Source organism: Malania oleifera, chromosome 1 (genome assembly GCF_029873635.1).
Source record: "Malania oleifera isolate guangnan ecotype guangnan chromosome 1, ASM2987363v1, whole genome shotgun sequence".
Classification (NCBI taxonomy): Eukaryota; Viridiplantae; Streptophyta; class Magnoliopsida; order Santalales; family Ximeniaceae; genus Malania; species Malania oleifera.
This window is the reverse complement of record NC_080417.1, coordinates 149,215,791-149,235,081: the sequence shown is the minus strand read 5'-3', so window position 1 is coordinate 149,235,081 and position 19,291 is coordinate 149,215,791. Positions and strand designations below refer to the sequence as shown.

General features: G+C 33.2%; 1 protein-coding gene across 1 annotated transcript in view; it reads left to right on the top strand.

Annotated features, from left to right (window-relative positions):
• Positions 1-237: 237 nt before the first annotated feature.
• LOC131164347 (uncharacterized) overlaps positions 238-19,291 on the top strand; it is a 67,151-nt gene continuing 48,097 nt past the window's right edge. Inside the window, exons 1-11 of the mRNA XM_058121474.1 lie at positions 238-522; positions 1,223-1,435; positions 2,791-2,821; positions 2,984-3,168; positions 5,078-5,237; positions 5,366-5,462; positions 9,540-9,709; positions 10,428-10,594; positions 15,723-15,911; positions 16,034-16,123; positions 16,487-16,567. Of these exons, the coding sequence (XP_057977457.1) occupies positions 409-522; positions 1,223-1,435; positions 2,791-2,821; positions 2,984-3,168; positions 5,078-5,237; positions 5,366-5,462; positions 9,540-9,709; positions 10,428-10,594; positions 15,723-15,911; positions 16,034-16,123; positions 16,487-16,567 (1,497 nt within the window). The 5' untranslated portion in view covers positions 238-408. The remainder of the gene's footprint in view (positions 523-1,222; positions 1,436-2,790; positions 2,822-2,983; positions 3,169-5,077; positions 5,238-5,365; positions 5,463-9,539; positions 9,710-10,427; positions 10,595-15,722; positions 15,912-16,033; positions 16,124-16,486; positions 16,568-19,291) is intronic.

The following is a 19,291-nucleotide window of genomic DNA, read 5'->3' as shown; positions in this document are numbered from 1 at the left end:
AGCTAAAGGAGAGTTTACCTTCACCACTATAAAAAGGAGATTTCAGGAGGAGATAAGTATTTTATTCTCACTCACTTTTCATTTATTGTTGTAATATGAACTTCCCATTAATTAACTTAGGTATCAAAGTAATTTTTCAGTATACATCCCGAATCCTCCAAGTTATTATCGAAGGATGTTATAACAAAAATCCTATGATTCTTGGAAGCAACAATTCTAGTGGGTCAATATCCAATTTTAATTTCTCCGGAGAATCGGCTTATGCCGAGTTTTTGATGCTTCATACTGAACCGGAGTAAGCGCGCCGGGCGAGCAGCACGTGCCGTTTTGCTTTCCCGAACAACGAGACTCACCCACCTTTCGGCGCCGTCCGTGAGGAAGATCCCGGGAGAGTTGGGGTTGGCTTCCATGGAGTTCAGACCTCGGGACTACGCCGCCGAAGAAGGAGCCTACTCCCTGCCCCGCGTCACCGTCGAGACTCATCCTCTCTCTCCCCTCCCTTGTCCTTCCTCGCACCACCAGGTCGGTCTCTATCCACAGCTTTCTCGCTCTTCCTCTTTCATCCCCAAACCTTAATCCCCCAAAAGAACAGAAAAAAGAAGATTATTTTAATCTCCAATCTTCAATTACAATGAAGGATGGACATTCGAGCCTAAATTATATAACAATAAGTTTCAAAATGTCGCCCCATTCCGTAAACTAGCTTTCTCCTCTTTGGGGATTGTATGTGTGGTTGATTACTTCTGTTAGCATTTTCTGAGACTACTAAAGTAACGTACTATGCTGCTTGGTTTTTCGCTGTCAGCGCTTCGTATATTTGATTTGTTCTCGTACTGGTGTGTGCTAAGTAAGTTTGGGATTCTGCGTTAATTGTTTTCTTTCCCGTCTCAAGGTGAATGGCCATATGTTGACTGTTTTTAAAAAATATTTTAATTTGGGTTCATTATTTTCTGAATGCTGTGGATTTTGTCATTTTTCATTTTTCGTACCTGAAATTGCGACGAGATAATAAAAAAATTGCTTAAGAATTTTTGTTCAATTACGTGGTGGTTTCATGCCCGTATCTGACTTCACCTATGACGAGTTTTTAAATTATTTGATTGGCAGATTTTGGCCCTAGCGTTTTAATTCATTGCAACGATGCAAATTTGGCCATTCTAATTTGATTGTAATCTTCAAACTTTCATGCTGTTGACGGTGTTTAGGTGATAATCTATTGCAGGTTAATATAGTGGATCATGAGGATGACGTTTTCTTTGACCCACTAAGAGCACCAGATGCTAATTCTATGGAAGATGTACAAGATGCCGAGGGTGCTGCTGCTGCAGGATTTTCTAGTAGCACTTCCCTGGAACCTGAATCAAAAGAGTGGACTTCTTTTAAGAGATTCTTAATGCAGAGGTTTTCTGTTACCAAAATGGTTTCAATTTCTTCGGTGAGTAACCGAATATGTCATTAATTTTATATTTGATGTTATGAGTTTGCAAGAACTGCTAAGGCCACGTGAGGACAGCAAGGTAGTTCTTAAGCTATAGAAGGTGGTTGCCAATTTTATTCTCTTGGAGTTTGCATTTCTAAATTCAACCTTGAAAGTTTTTCCTACTTGAAAAGAGCAGCCCTGGTTTTCAGTTCCTCATTGTAAATTGTTTTTGCATATGGCTGGCTATTTCAGAATCCAAAAACATAAAGGACACTGTTATAGTATGGTAAGAAATTGAGTCAAACCACATACGAGTGGAGTATAATTATCCCCAAAAATAATGTTATATGTTCTGATGCACATTCATTGGAATCTGTGGACGATTATTTGAAATCTGTGTGGACGGGGGCAGTATAACAAGATTTCGAGTTTGAAATGACCAACTTCATGAATAAGTGGCTTCATATTTAACTGTTGGATTACGTTAAATGAAAGCATAAATTGGGATTTGGTCTTGATCAAAGAAACGAAAACCAAAGCGGCATAATTTAGTTTTAATAATCTGTGAACCAGGAAGGATTGAGTTGGCAATAAATCAAAAATGCAAATTGGTTTGAGTTTTGGGTTGTATTGAACTAATTTGTGCCCTCAAAAATGGATTTACCAGCAATTATTAATGTCAAAGTTGACTAAATACGTAAAAGTTGAAAATTGAAATTTTAAATTGAATTATGGAAACTTTGAATTAGAAGCAGATATATTTGTATGCTGGGAGAATGCAGTTTACCATCAATTATTCATGTCAAAGTTGATTAAAATTCAAAAGATCTGAAATTTTAAGTTGAATTGTTGAAAACATTTGTGTCAGAAGTTGATATGCTTGTCATAATTTCAGAGAGTTTTTTTTTTCCAAAGTAATGCTGTGTCTTGAACTCTGTGTGTGATTGTTAATAAAAAATTTCTGTTCTAATCATAATAAATTATCTGTTCTCTTGGTTGTCATGGCATTTTCATTGTTTGGCTTGTCAGTCAAGCGTGATCACCCTCCACTCAGGCACCCATTTAGTTCAACGAATTTTTGACAATCATGCAAGGAAAGACTAAATTTTATTTAAAGCAGAAAAAAACAAATATAATTATGGAAGTTGCTGTGACATTTACCAAGTAAAGAGATGCCCCTATCCATTGACTCTATTTGGTGTTAGGAGGAAGTATCTGTGCCTTTCTGATATCATTTTGTTTCTCTTGTAATCTGTGCCTTTCTGATATCATTTTGTTTCTCTTGTATATGAGGGTAATTAGGAGACTTTAAAATGAACCTTTTGATTTCTATTATTTTAAGTTTGACTTCAAACGCTTTTTGTTGACAGATATCTGATGCAATTGTCAAAAGTGGCAAGGGTATTGTACCTTTAATTTTTATTTTGTTTATTTGTTGAATAAAAATCAAATCCATTCATTTGAAATATTGCTTCATTTGATTTTCTCTGTAGTTGAAAATGTGTATGTGAGAAGTGGTGCAATATTCTCTTGTTTTAGTTATGTGATGCCTCCAATTTGCAGCATTGGAAAAATTGTCAATAAATGTGCATTCAGAAGAATTGGATGATCCGCAAAAAAATGTTGAAGAGGGCATCAAAGTCATCACTCGCCAAGAGTACATCTCGCGATTGCATGAGCTTAAAGATGAAATTACACACGCTTGGCATGCTGATGATCGCGTTACATCTTTGAAATTGTCCATCAAGGTGATTCTGTACTCAATTTTATGTTTAATCTTGTGTTGTCTTGCTTTGTTTTATTTTAATTTGGCAGGTTACCTTTATGCTTTATTTGGTTGTTAAGAATTGATGGTAAAACAAAATTTGGGATCCTGAAACAGCTATTCCAATTTGCAACCAAATATTTTTTCAGGATTCCAATATTCAATTTTTTTAATTGGATGTTGGTATCAATAGTTTCTCCCTTTTTGGTGATTGGAGTGCAAATTTTCTATTGTTTATTTTTTTTTAATTGAAAATATTTGTTTGGCAATACTCTTGGATGGGACTTATTAAATTTGGAGAAATTACTCTCACTAACACGTAGGAAGCTATGCATGCAGTTGGTTTTGTGAGGTCATATTTGTTACAACAATGGCTTGTGTTATGCCATGCATTTGTTGGTTTGAGAACAAGGTGGTTTGAGAATAAGGCAAACTTGAATGTGACTTGTTTGTAAGCAAGTCAATATTCTAAACATGATTTCAACTTTTTTATTAAATGGCGAGGATGGCACAAGTAAAAGACAGAAAGTAAGAAAGAAAGAGAGAAAGAAGAAAGAACACCGGATGCACTTCTCCCCATGAGACATAATGTAGCCTTACATCTTTATATGGGGACTTTGTTTTTGTGACTTGAACAGTGAATTGAAATGTGATGCAACATGGATTGGCTTGTTTTACAAATGAGTGGCAATGGGTTGTATTTTGGTTTGCTCAATTGAGTGACGTGAACATATTGAATTCAACTTATGTAATCTGAGAAATTTTACTTGTTATTTTAAATAACAACTACACCAACAACACAACAAAACCAAGCCTTAGTCCCACTAGGTGGGGTTGGCTATATGAATCTTTTTCCGCCAATTTATGTGATCATGAACCATTTCTTTTGATAGATTCAAGGATATTAAATTCTTACTCACTCTTTCTTCCCAAGTTATTTTAAATTTACCCCTACCCCTTCTACTACCCTCCACAGTAACTAAGTCACTCTTCCTTACAGGTGCACTATGTGGCCTACATTGCAAGTGTCCATACCATCTTAGTCGTCCCTCCCTTATCTTATCTTCTATAGGAGCTACACCTAACTTACCACGAATATGTTCATTCCTTAATTTATCTTTTAATGTTATACCACTCATCCATCTAAGCATTCTCATCTCGACAACTTTTACTTTTTCGATATTATGTTTCTTCGTTGCCCAACATTCTGATCCATCTAACATAATTGGTCTTATAATTGTACTATAAAACTTTCCTTTCAATATCCTATAAGACCAGCTATGTTATATGGATCGGAATGTTGGGCAACGAAAAAACATAATATCCAAAAAATAAAAGTTGCTGAGATGAGAATGCTTATATTTTTCAATAGAAATAATAACTTCAATGAATTCAAAAAAAAAAAAAAAAGAAAAAAAAGAAAAGGGAAAAAGGGAAAAAAAGAAGAAGAAAAGAGAGAGAGAGAGAGCCAGAATAATGAAGGACTTCAAAGAACTGAAAAAGAAAAAAAAGATCATCACCAACATAATATTTGAAGAAATCAATGAAAAGTTCAACTTTGTTTTGCATTCAGCTTTCGAATTAGTGGTCCTTGACTATTTTTTGAAACAGACGTTGGCCATAAATATACTCGATTTTCTTAAGTGTTTTTTTATCACAAATAAATTCATGATTTCACCTTTCCAATGGACATATTTCCTCTTGCAACCTCCACAATTGGATAATGAATTACAACACAATTTCAATTTTTTTTTCCAATATGTAAATTATTTTTGACACTTTTAGACCATCAGAATTTTCACTTTAGTGATTCCATCTTTTTACGAGAATCCAAGAAGTCATTCTTGTTTGCATCTAGGTTATTTGCATTCAAATTCAGCTTGGTTTTGCAGGTTGCTAAGCTGCTTATGGACACATCGGTTTTACAATTTTATCCTGCACTATTTGTTCTAGTTGTGGATATAATGGATATGCTTGGAGATATGGTGTGGGAGCGCATAAGGCAGAAAGCTGAATTTGCTGAAGATGGAACCAAAATCTGCCCATTAGCAGGTTCATGTCTCTCTCTCTCTCTCTCTCTCTCTAGGGTTGCTCACATTCTATGTACACGCATGGATGTAAGACTATTTCTGCAACCAACTATAGGGTGTTGCCTAAAACCTAAATTTGTTTTATGGCAGAAAACTTTGTGGCAGGTGATATTTGTTTTGATGCAAAAGAAACTTGTACAAACTGGTTCTACAAGATTGGTTCCATCAGAGAGCTTCTTCCTCGAATGTGGAGTCCCTATTCTCTTGCCTCTGTTCGCTAGATTGTTTGTATTGTTTTATCTTTTATGATCTTCGAGGATAATTGTCTTGTGAAAATAATTGTCTTGTGAAATTGTTATGTCTTTACATTTATTGTTTTTGATCTTTTATCTATTCCGAACAAAGGCTCCTCGAATGTGGAGTCCCTATTTTCTTGCCTCTGTTCACTAGATTGTTTGTATTATTTTATCTTTTATGATCTTTGAGGATAGTTGTCATTTGAAAATTTTTTATGTTTTTCTTTGCATTTCTTGTTTATTACCTGATCTATTCTGAACAAAGGCTCGACAGATATGGATATATATCTTTGTTTTAACACAGTTCATTGGAATTTTAGAACAGAATTCATGCTTTCAATGCTTGATAGTTGGGATATGGTTTTGTTGAGTTGATCGTGTTTATTCCCACTCTAGTAAGCATTCTTAATGCTGCTGTCATGTGCTTGGAGTTTTATAGACCCATGACTTGCTTTAGCATCCAGTCCTTCACCCTGGCATGCTTGGTTATGCATGGATGCCTTGATTCCAAAATCCAGACTATATGGATTTTATATAGTTACCAAAATAACATGCTCACTTTCTAATGCGGTGTAAGAATTTTTAACTGTTACCAAAACACATTATTAGATTTAATACTCTGTTTTTTGTGTTGATCATGCAAGCAATATTTCAAATTGATGGAATAATGGTATTTTTTTTGTTGATAACATTAAAATTTAACTGTTATATATTTATATATATATGATCAGATTCAATGGTTGGTTTTGTAAATGATGAACTGTGTATGAAACTACAGGGTGGTATAAGAGTTACTAACTTTTACACTGGTGTCAAATGTTCCCTCACTAGTGTGCATGTATGCATGTATTAAATATTCTCCTTATTAAAACTCTCTAATTTGGTGTGTGGTTTGTGGTTTACTTCAAATATTCTAGGGTACATGATCATAGACATTTTTAATGGGAATATAAATTTGTTGAGGTATAGTCCTGCAAAACTCACTTTTGTGGGAATTTGGATGCTGTGGGGATGTGCTTTACCTTGAATAATAATGATGATGCCCCCTATGTCTTAGGAATATGGTTGATAATGATCCCTTGTTTCAGGAATCTGACAACATTTCATCATCTAGACCTAACATGGGTATCATAATATTCTCAGCACTAGTAGATGGGCTCTCCTTATGCCCTCTCCCTCTTGGTTTAAGGCAATTCTTCCATTTTGATAAATACAACAACAGCAACAACAAACCAAGCCTTAAGTCTGACTAGGTTGGGTCGGCTAATGAATCCATTTCCGCCAATTTATGCAATCATGGAGAATTTCCTTCGACAAGATTAGGGCTATTAAATCCTTACTCACCATCTCATTTGAAGTTATTTTAGGTCTATCCTTGCCCCATCTACTGCCTCTCACAGTAAGTCAGTATCTAACTCACTTTTCCCCACTAGTGCACTATGTGACCTATGTTGCAAGTGCCCAAACTATTTGAGTTGTCCCTCCCTTATCTTTTATAGGAGCTACGTGTAACTTACTGCGAATATGTTCATTTTTTAATTTATCTTTGAACATTATACCACTCATCCATCTTAACATTCTCATTTTGACTACTTTTACCTTTTGGATTTGCTTTTTCTTAGTTGCCTAATATTCTTATCCATATAGCATAGCTGGTCTTACAATTGGCCTAATACTTTCCTTTTAATTTTAAGAGTTTCGATGATCACAAAGCACACTCGAAGGACTTCTCCATTTTACCCAACTTGCTTTAACTCTATGCATTACACCTTCTTTAGTTTTTCCTTTCAGCTTGCATAATAGATCCAAGATATTGAAATCTACAAGTGTTATTGATTTATTCATTATCAAGTTTAACTTTGTCTCTAGTATTTCTCCAACTATGACTGAAATTACATTTCATATATTTTATCTTATTTCTATTTATCCTAAAGCCTCTAGATTCCAAAACTTCTTTACATAATTCTAACTTAGATTCTACTCCATCCTTAGTTTTTTCAATCAAGATAATATCATTTGCAAATAGCATACACAGTATACGCCATAAAACCTCATTTTGGGTACTCCTAGTCCTAGTTGGCTCATCCATCACTAAAGTAAAAAGATAAGGGTCAAAGTTGATTTTTGATGCACACCTATTGTGATAAGAAATTCTCTAGTCTCTCCACCTATAGTCCTAGCACTAGTCATTACTACATTGTACACATCCTTAATGATATTAGTATACCTACTACATGCGCTCCTTTTTCTAAAACCCATCATAGAACTTCCTAGGTTCCCTATCATACACTTTCTCTAAGTTAATAAATGCCATATGCAAGTCTCTCTTCTTTTCCCTAAACTTTTTCATTTTCTTCTTAAAAGATATATAGCTTCTATAGTAGATCTCCTAGACAAAACCAAATTGATTTTATGAGACCTTCGGCTCTAGCCTTAATCTTTGTTCGACTACCGTTTCTCATAGTTTCATTGTATGACTCATAAGTTTAATTACAATTTTAAATATCTCCTTTATTTTTGTATATAGGCATTAAAGTGCTTTTCCTCAATTTGTTTGACATTTTCTTAGTTTTTATATTTGTGTTAAATAAATTAGTTAACCATATAATTCTGTTATCACCTAGGCATTTCCAAACTTCAATTGGAATGTTATCCGGTCCTTTAACTTTTCCATTTTTCATCTTTTTTAAGTGCAAGCTAACTTCATTAACTTTAATTTTGTGAATAAATCTCATATTTTTAGCCTTTTCCTTATTTGTCAATTTTATGTTTAAGCCTTCTACTTGTTTTTCATTAAATAGCTTACTAAAGTAACTTCGCCATCTTTCTTTTATGTCTTCTTCCTTAACCAGTACAATCTAATCCTCACTTTTTATACATTTTACAATAAAATTTCTTTTTCAATAAGAAAAATAAATATGGCTGAGAGAAGTATTCCCAATGTTTTTGGAGATGTTCTCATGTTATTGGAGGAAAACTCGGACTTATATGCCTATTTTTTTACCCTCTACTCTACTCTGCTTAATGGTTCTGCTTATCATAAGCCCGACTTCTCAGCTAAGAAATCAGCCAACTCTCTACTGGAGTTTAGAGGCCACTTTTATCTGTCCTTGTTTTTATTCTTTGTTATTTTTGTCATTTCTGGGATGTGCATGTGGTCCTTTTTTGTGTATTTTTTTATTTTTATTTTAATGATTGTTTTTTATTTTTAAAATTTAGGAACAAGAAAATAAAAAAGGAAAAGTGCTTGGCTGAAACTGTGATAAATGTTTAGTTATGATATGTACTAGACAAATCATCCCGCTAGCACTACATTTCAATGTTCAAACAAACATTCCAGTTGAAAGATTGTCATATGAAACTTCGCTGGCTTAAAAGCAATGCCTGAATCTTGTGCATTTTGGGTGTTGGGACTTGGGAAAGTGTGTTGTGCCTGCATGATGGAATCATTAAGGTCATATATGAGGGATAATACTATAGTGCGGAGAACAGTTGTTGAGAAATTGATTGGTGATTTTCTAATGGGTATAACCAGATACCAGGCATCGCCAAAGTCTATGAATTATGATTCTTGTATCTCAATTTTCAGTGCTTTGTCTTGTTTTTTAGAGTTCTCAATGCTATATCTAGCTCAAATTGCATTTGTTTGCTATTATATCTTTTTGTTAGTTTATCCTGTCAAATTCTTAAAAAAATTTGTTGGATTCTTTTGTTTAATTTTTTATTTTTATATATATCCATTTCTTATGCATTTGTTCATAGAAGAAGTTTTTGCACACATTTTAGTGATGGTGCTTTAATTTAGAAGTGATAAACTGACGCTGGACCTGGTAATCTTTTGATAATCTGCCTTTACGTTCTTACTTTTATGTGACTCTGCTTCATATGCTAATTGGAATTAGTTCAACACCAAAAATTGCCTAACTGTTTTTCTCATCTTTATCTTTTTTTGTTCCTGTTTGGACACATATGTTTTCATCCCTCTTTGAGTAATCTTTGCTAGCAGCTCACTCTATATTATACTTCAGTTATTTGGAGCTGGCTATATTGCCTTGCTGGCGTTTCTTGCTTGATCGACCCATTGAGAGTCTCCAGCGCTTGGTTCTGATGACAAGAGGGTTAGCTGATCCATTGGCATCTGCCTATTGCAGGCTCTATATGGTCCATCGTGCACAGAAATTGCCTCTTTATGACACAGGTATACATTTTTTTTTCATTTGATTTTATTCATTGAAGCATATGCTTCTTGTGATATTCACAGCACATTAGACATGCACTTCTGTGAGTCATGGTAAAACATTAACAGATTTTATGCAACTTTAGGTAGGACAGGAAGCACACTCCAGTTTCACATTTTCAGGAAGTGGAGTTTGTTTGGCCAATCTGCAGTTTCAGATTTCCTTCGTATGAACTATAGTCTTTTGTAATTAGGCTCAAAATGAATGTGGGGGTCTTAAAGCTGAACTTTTGCATTTATGATGTTCATGAATGATGGGAAAAACAATTAATTAACTTTTACATTGTAACTAAAGTCATTTCATTGTTAGTCAACTACATGAAAGTTGAATGGCAACTGAAAATTGGTCTCAATTTTTTCTAGTGTACATTGGAACATTTTTCCCAATAGCTACTAGAATACACTAATCTAATTGCATGTCTGCAAATAATGCATTGCAGAAATTTTGGAGCACTAATCTGTTCCATGTTAGGCAGGTTGGCTGGCAGGCCTTGAGAATTTTTTAACTAGGCTCCTGCTTGAACCAATCCTGAGCTCCAACATATATGTGTACTGGGATCCACTACATAGCCCTGCCTGTGTCACTGTTAATGTGATTAACATGCTTTTAGTTTGCTTTTTATATTCTTTGATCGGAAATTTGTAATGTAACTAACGGCTGTTGACAATTCTTTAACAGAATATCTGGTTGCATGCACTAATGACATCAAACTTCTATTGCTGCGAGCTATATCAGCAAAAGATACGACTCACGGAAAATTTTCAGAAAAGAAGAGGTTGTTAATCAATCTGATGGAACCAGCTGTTGAATATATCATGAAATGCTTATTTAAGGATGCATATCAGGTCAGTAAAGGAGTTCATATGATATTATGCCTTCTGTTTTGTGCTTTTTACATGGTAGAATTTTTTGTAACATCATTTGATGTCTTATCATGGAAAGGGAACTATATGATAAGAATGATTGGCAAGGAAGGAAACAAATTGTGCATTTGTAGGCTGTGAATTCGAGTTTTTTCCCATTTTATCCTTTTCTTTTTTAAATATATTAAATAATACCTTTTCTGGGAAAATATTTCCCGGAGTAACCCTGACGTAATCTCGCTACTTGGAGTAGCGAGATTTAAACAAATCTCGCTACTTGGAGTAGCGAGATTTAAACAAATCTCGCTACTTGGAGTAGCGAGATTTAAACAAATCTCGCTACTTAGAGTAGCGAGATTTAAGCAAATCTCGCTATTTGAAGTAGCGAGATTTGCCACGTGTCATTTCTATAAAAAAATTATATTTTTTTAAAAAATAAAAATTCGGGAAATAAATTATTCTGCGTAATAAATCAGGAAATAATTTATTACGTAGAATAATTTATTTCCTAATTTATCATTTTTAAAAAATATATATTAAAAGAATTTATTGTATAATAAATTGAAAATTTGAACTTTATTTTAAATTATCCATTTTAATTGTACCTGAAATTAATATATATATATATATATATGTATGTATATTGACACAATAAATATTATTTAGAGTTTGACACAACAAATATTATTGACACAACATATATATATATATACACTGATAGTTTGTTAAAGGGATAGAAAATATAACGTTCAAAAATATTATTTATTTTTAAAAAATATTTAAAAATAATAATATATATTTAGAGTTTGAAATTTAAATTATGAATATGATTTTTATGTATTTGTACAAAAAATAAATATTTTTTTTTATAATTTTACCAAAATTTAAATTTGACTCTCGAATTCAAATTCCTAAATATAATTTTTTTTTTTAATTGTTAACTGATTTTTTATGATCGATGAATAGAAAAAATCAAAGTAAAAAGTTGATTTTGTTTTAAGGAAAAAAAAAAGTGTGTTGCCTTTTTTTGAGGTTAAATATTCTTAAGTCAAAGATTTGTGTAATTAATGTATTTATTTGTGAATTCTAATTATGTAGGATACTCTTTCTAAAACTACTTCTTAGGTGTTTCCACTTATTGTTTTGTTCAATTAATAAAAAAATTGAGAGAAGATTAAGATATGATAATTATGTATACATTTATTATTCAAAGTAAAGATGGATTATTTTTATTATAAGAGACGAGAAAAAAAAATGTTAAAGACTTGCTTAGTTGTGGAAGATATTTTTTATTTTCTAATATTTAAAATTTTAAAAAGTTATAAAAATTTAGCTTTTTTAAAAAAATATTTTGAATATACATATAACAAAGGTATAAAGTTAGGTGTAAATACCCAGAAAATATAATAAATAAAATAAATTAAAAAAAATAAATTTTTGACTGAGAAAGGAGAAAGATCGGCGACGATTTTCTGGAGAGGAGAGAAAACCGGTAATAATTTTGGGGATTTGTCGCGGGACGGTAAATAAAAATCATTTCAAATTCTAAATAATTCTCTTTATATTTTGTTAATTTATTATTTATTAAATATAATTTCGCCTAATTATTAACAAGACTTCAAACTAAGATCATTTGTTAACATTTTTTAAAAATAAAATTGTAGTATCCAAAATAATATGTGAATCGCTTTAATTTAAAATTTTAAACAGAAGATAGTGCTTTTGAGATTTAGTGAAAAATATAAAAATATATATTTTAAAATTTTGAGATTTGTTCAAAAAATGTTTATTTATCTTTACATTTAATATGAAAATATATATTTTAAAAAAATTATTCTACGTAATAAATTTTTCTGCGTAATAAATCGGGAAATAATTTATTACGCAAAATAACTTATTTTCTCATTTATTATTTTTTTAAATAATATATTTTTTATGAAAATGACACGTGTCAAATCTCGCTACTTCAAATAGCGAGATTTGCTTAAATCTCGCTACTCCAAGTAGCGAGATTTGTTTAAATCTCGCTACTCCAAGTAGCGAGATTACGTCAGGGTTATACTGGGAAATATTTTCCCGAAAAAGGTATTATTTAATATATTTAAAAAAGAAAAAGTTAAAATGGGAAAAAACTCCTGTGAATTCACATATGGCGTCAATTTTGCTTGTTGTATTGACATTAGAAAGCATTAGGAGATTGGTCTAACCTCCGAAAACTGCAAGGTTAATAGAACATCTTATAATGGCATGATGTTTTAGGCTTGCTTGAAACCTGTCTCTATCTTGGGGTGGCAGTTTGCTCAATATGGATACCGCAATGCTGCTAGCTTGTGGTATTTTGGTACTGGACTAGAATATATTCCTGGTATTCTTCATCAGCAGTTGTTCAGAAATATATTTTTTTGTATTTGTTTTTTTTTTGTTTTTTGTTTTGTTTTTTTTTTTTTTGTTTCCCTTGTGGATGCTTGGGGTACTGGCTGTTATCACCCTTGGGATCATGTCTAGAATAGAAAGCTGTGTAATTTGAACTCTATGCTTGTTGCAATTCATATGCCCAATTTCATTTGTTTTTTTGTAAACAAACAAATAGGCTTAGCAGATAGTAAATTTCATTAGTGCGTATGTTCCCAAAATAGGCTTAACAGAAAACCTAAAAGCTGTTAAGACAAAAAGAATCAGGTATATGTATTTTAATAATTAGGTTGTGTTACTGAGGGTACTTTTGTCCTTTAGACTTTATTATTATATATAATATATAAGAGGACAGACTTTGAGCTGTACGTAGACTCGAGGAAACTTCTGCTCAGTTTTTTCCTCCTCCTCTCTTCTTCTCCTCTCTTCTTCTCACCTCTTCTTCTCTCCTCCATCTCTTACTTTACAACATGGTATCAGAGCATTATTCTCCTTCAAATCTGGTTCATCTGAATTGGCTTTGATACTCTGTTTTTCGTTTTTTCCCCTTATTTCCCACAATGTCTATTAAAGTCCTTGAATTTAAGATGACTTTAAAAAAATGAAAAGTGGGATATCTATAAGATCAGATAACATACCAACTGAAGTTTGGAAATGTTTAGGGCATGAAGGAAGTATATGGTTAACTAATCTATTCAACACTATTATAGAACCAAGAAAATGCCAGTGGAATGGAAGAATAGCACATTAATACCTTTGTACAAAAACAAAGGTGATATTCAAAATTGTAATAAATATCGTGGAATCAAGTTTATGAGTCATACGATGAAGCTATGGGAAAGGATAATTGGACAAAAAATAAGACTAGAAATGAGGATTTTAGAGAATCAATTTAGTTTTATGCCTAGGAGATTTACGGTAGAAGCTATTTATCTTTTAAGAAGATTAATGGAAAAGTTTAGGGAAAAGAAAAAAGACTTGTATATGAGTTTTATTGACATAGAGAAATCCTATGATAGAGTACCTAGGGAAGTTCTTTAGTGGGTCTTAGAAAAGAAGGGAGCATGTAGTGGATATATTGAGGTCATTAAGGACATGTATGATAAAGTAATGACTAGCATTAAGACTATAGGAGGGGAATCTAGAGATTTTCCAATCACAATTAGTGTACATTAAGGTTCTACTTTGAGTCCATATCTTTTTATTTTAGTGATTGATGAACTTACTAGGAATATCCAAAACTAGATCCCTTGGTGTATGTTGTTTGTAGATGATATTGTCTTGATTGATGAAAGTAGGAGTGGTGTGGAATCTAAGTTAGAACTTTGGAGAACAACTTTAGAGTGTGAGATTTTAATAAATAAGAATAAGACAGAATATATGTAAGTTCAGTAACGTAAAGAATAGTAGTGGAGAGAATTAAACTTGATAATCAAGAAATTAATAGCACTTGTAGATTTCGATATCTTGGATCTATTATGCAAGTGAAAAGGGAAATTGATGATAATGTAATACATAAAGTTAAGGTTGGTTGGATAAAATGGAGGAGCGAGTTAGGCGTCTAGTGTAATTGTAGAATACCTTTAAAATTGAAAGGAAAGTTCTATAAGATGGCTATAAGGCCAGCTATGCTTTATGGTTCATAATGTTGGGCAACTAAGAAACATATACAAAAAGTACTAGTTTCTGACATGTGAATGTTAAGGTGGATGAGTGGTATAACATTAAAAGAAAAATTAAGGAACGTGCATTTACACAATAAACTAGGCATAGCTCCGGTTGAAGACAAGATAAGGGAAGGGCGATTTGTATGGTTTAGGCATTTGAAACTTAGACCTAGTAGCACACCTATGAGGAGGGGTGAGTTGTTGTTTTTGGCATGCAAATGGATAGGGGTAGGCCTAAAATAACTAGGAATGAGATAGTGAGGAAGGATTTAATAGCTTTTAATCTCGTAGAAGATAATGTTGTCGATTGGTAAATTGGCGGAAAAGTATTCATATATAGCCGATCCCACCTAGTGGGACTTGAGGCTTCTTCTTGTTGTTTTTGTTTTTTGTAAACAAACAAAGTCCATAGGTATTGTGTTGATGCAGAAACATGCAGTCAAGTTTGCCTTATTGACAACTGTCTAGCATGCCTTATAACAAGTACAATTGTCTTATGTATCATTTCTCTTCATGAATGGGCAAAGAACTGGAATATTTCATGTTGAAATATACTGCTTGTGAGCATGAGCATTCCATGTGAGAAATTCATACAATAAAGTAGAATCTTGTGAAAAGTTTCACAGTAATTTCAGTTTTGTGACTTCTGTTGCATGTTTTCATTTTTTTTTTCTTTTGGAAACTGGATTGTATGATAGTTCACAGATTCTTTGGTATGATTTGATGTTGATAGACTTGTGTTTTATGAATCATGTATAATTGATAGTCTTGAACCCTTCAGATAAGTTTTATTCTTTTAGAAAGGCTCTAGTTTAGTTGATTCCATTTTCCAGCCAAAACTTGCATCAACTAATATGCTAGGCATGCCTTGGATGTTGTGTTATGTTGCTTTTATTGTTATTATTGCTTTGATTTTAGATTTTCTGTATCGTTGCAGAACAGTAAATAACTTGTTATTGATCATTGATGTAATATGAAGTAGTTGTCCCTGTGATCGCTGACATTATAGGGTCTCTTATGTCTGCTAATAGAGGCAAACAGGCAATGTACTTGTGGAACTTGGACTTGGGAAGAATCAGTCAGAGTTGTTTGGGGATTTTCCTTGTGTCTCCATTGTTCTTCATCATCTACTTAAGGAACTTCCAACTGACATTGTCTGTTCTAATGCTTTGAAGATTCTTCATCTCATTGAGCGCAGTGATGATTGCTCCTTTGATCAGGTGTTTGTCAAATGATACTTGTGTCATTTGCTTTTGCATACCTTTAGATCATACATGCTTTTTGAGTTCTATTCTGAAACTGCTTTTTGTTGGATCTTTTATAATGTCTTCTCAATTTTCAGTCTTTGAATTACAGGTTACTTGGGTTCAAGCTGTGTGAAAGTAGATATCAAATGGACAGAGTCAGTGAAGTTGTGGATAAAGTCATGGAGGTGTTTAGAGTTTCTTATGCTCTATAGAACCTTAAAACTAATTATGTATCTTGTAGTTGTGTCATTTGTGTGCAAGTGCAGACATTTTTTTGTGTGTATCAACTGAAATGTTGCATATTTCTTTTTTTTTTTTTAAGTAATTTTCTTGCGAACCATTCACTTGCCAAATTACCTGGAGGGATTTAGCATTTGTTTTTGTAAAGGTAGTGGCTTTTTTATTCCTGCATTTATTTTCTTGATTCCTTAGATTGATAATGTTAAGGTGCTTCATTTCTTGTGTAATGTGTGACTCTGTTTGCTATCATTTCATGCCTGTTTTTGCTGAAAATTTATTATTTGTTTCAATGATATCTACAATTTCAGGTTGTTTCTCAATATGATAGCCTTGATGATTACCTGAAGGTTGTGGATGCTTATGTTGACATAATTCTTCAAAATAAGACGGTAAGTATGAGTAGCATGTGATTATCAACCACTTTTGGTTTGTATTTTATTTTCTTTTCGCACAATATTCTATTGTGTTATTACATATTTTTATGCTGCATCTTTTTTTGATGGGTTCATTAACTCCTCACTGTCTTTACTGCAAGTGTCTCCTCATGATATATATTTAATTCCATTACAATTGATGTTAGGAATGATTAGATTAAGCGTGATATTATAAAAAATAGAAAATGAATTTTTATTATGAGAGAAAAGGAGGGACGCAAAGAGAGTACTAGATATCCTGCTCAAAGAAAAGAAAAACAAACATAAAAACAGTGGTCCCATCGCAGTGCGAATCACTCAAAGAACTACCACCAAAAACAGTGCCCAAAGCAATACCAAGAAAACAACTCTATCTAAAGTAAATTTAAGTCAATGATGTGTTTTTTCAAACATAAAAAAATAAAATAAAATCTGCTCTTCAGGCTGCACAAGGTTTTACATAAGGTTTAATGAGAATGAGATTCACATGCCTGAGCTGTACTTTCCTGGGTAATTGTGATTTATTCTTCTTTGCATTTTGATATATGTTGCCATGTTGCATCATCAAAAGCTTATTGTAAAAAAATATTGTAACAAAACAGTTAAAGGTCATCTTCATTTCTCTCCCTTTAGTTAATAGGAATGAGAGTGGGTCATTCAAGTACCCAAACTTTAATATACTTTTTTAGTAATCAAATATTTATGTACAAATTATGTGATTGGTGTAATATTTGAGTTCTATTGTCAACTTTTGAGAGAAGTCCACACGTTTCCCCATAGTAACAGAAATAATATGAGAATTTTTGGGTTATAGGATGTACTGTATGCTATAAATTCAGTTCATGCTTTATTTAGTTTTCACATGTCAACTATTTTTTAGTGATTTGTACATTATTTTTATCTGTCATCATACCATTTACATTCTTATGGACAAATAAGTGAATAACTAAAAGTTTTTATATTAACACTTTTAAAGCATAAAATTATTTTGCGATTGTTCTGGATGATGTGCTTCCTTGAGTATTTGTTCCCTAAAGGTTATTCTTAAGCATTATTATCTTTATGCTAGATATCTTATTTATCATAGGAGTTAGTTTTAAAACCTGGACGCTGACCAGGTCCCGTCATAAAAGTGGTCCTGGTATTACAACAAACCTGGAAATGTCATAAACTAGTGTTGACCTGATTAAACTAGGGTGACTCTGCATGACTCAGCGGGACATGGTGGCTTGCAGGTTGACTTGCTCTTAAAAGAATTCCAGAAGTGTGGTTGGGAGAACTTGAACTCTTTACCTTTTAATGTGTAGGAGAGAGAGTTACCACTGATGCAGCATATAAATTTATCAATGTAGCTAAACAATGAAATATATATAGTCAATATGTATTATGAATATCCATGAGTAAACTATGAAACTAGTGACATACATCTAATAGTGATTGAAAATAAAAAAGATAGTTTGATAATAATAACAATAATCTAGCATTTTTAAGTGTTCCAAATAATGGAAACTCGAACAATCTCCTTTCTTTGCAGATCTGAGTCCCCTGTGTGTGTGTGATGGAATCCCAGATTCAAAAATGGAGATGGCTCGTCATGTTTCATTTCCTCTCATCCACTCTAGTAGCTCTCTTGGTCATTGATTTTAACTGTTATGGTCATCTCATGTTATGACATGTGGAGATATAGGGCGGTAATCAGTCCAAATTGAAGAGAAATCCTTTGATCCGAGGCTGGATAAAGTGGTGGAAGGGGATTTTATTTTTTTCTTGGGCATAAAATAGCTCATAATCATTGGGTGTGGATCTATTTGGTGGCAGCAGAATGATTCTTTAATGGATTGACTTTGGTTTTTGGTAGGTTGGGAAGATGTTTGTTAAAGCTTGATATGTGTTGTTGGCCCACAACTTAATAACTTTTAGTTAAAGGGGTAATCTAACATGGTATCACAGTTAGGTTACCAAGGGGTATTCGGTTCTAGTCTTGTTGCCCGTATTAATTGTGTGGTGTTTAAAAACTATTGTATTCCCTGTAATGGGTATTATTCATCATTTGTTTCTGTCTCCATGTGTCATCGGGCCTGCATGTGTGGGAGATTGTTAAAGCTTGATATGCATTGTTGGTGCACAACCTAATAGCTTAATATTTTACTTGAAGTGGTAACCTAACAATGTTTTTGAGGAGGGTCATGATGCTCTCTTAGTACAAAGGCTCTCCCGACATCTTCCTTCGACTCTGTAAGTGTGGCTGACCTGACCCCTACTATTTCTCATCCTCCATTGATACCCTATTCAAGAAAGTGAAACCTAGCACTGTTAAACCAACATCAATCAAGCTCTATTTTCCCTTATTTTACCAGAAAGCCCTTATGACTTCCAACAGAACACCCCAGCTGTTTTTCGAACAACCCTCTGGAAATCACTGTTGGCCTTCAGAGAGCAATCAATTTACCATTTTACGGCTGTTGGAGAACACTCGTTTGTGGTTCTGAGTCTCCGGAGTGTTGGACAAGAGTGGTTTTCTGGCTATTTCACGATTCTGGTTCATTGGAGTTTGTATTGAAGAATGGGGGTGACCAGTTGTTTGTCAGGTAAGAAGCTGTTTGGGTGGGGAGGACCTTCCTCAGTTCGGGTCGAACGTAAGATCTTTTGTTCTAATTGCCTTGAGCCCTTAGTCTTCTAGATTTCAAAATTTTCAGGAAG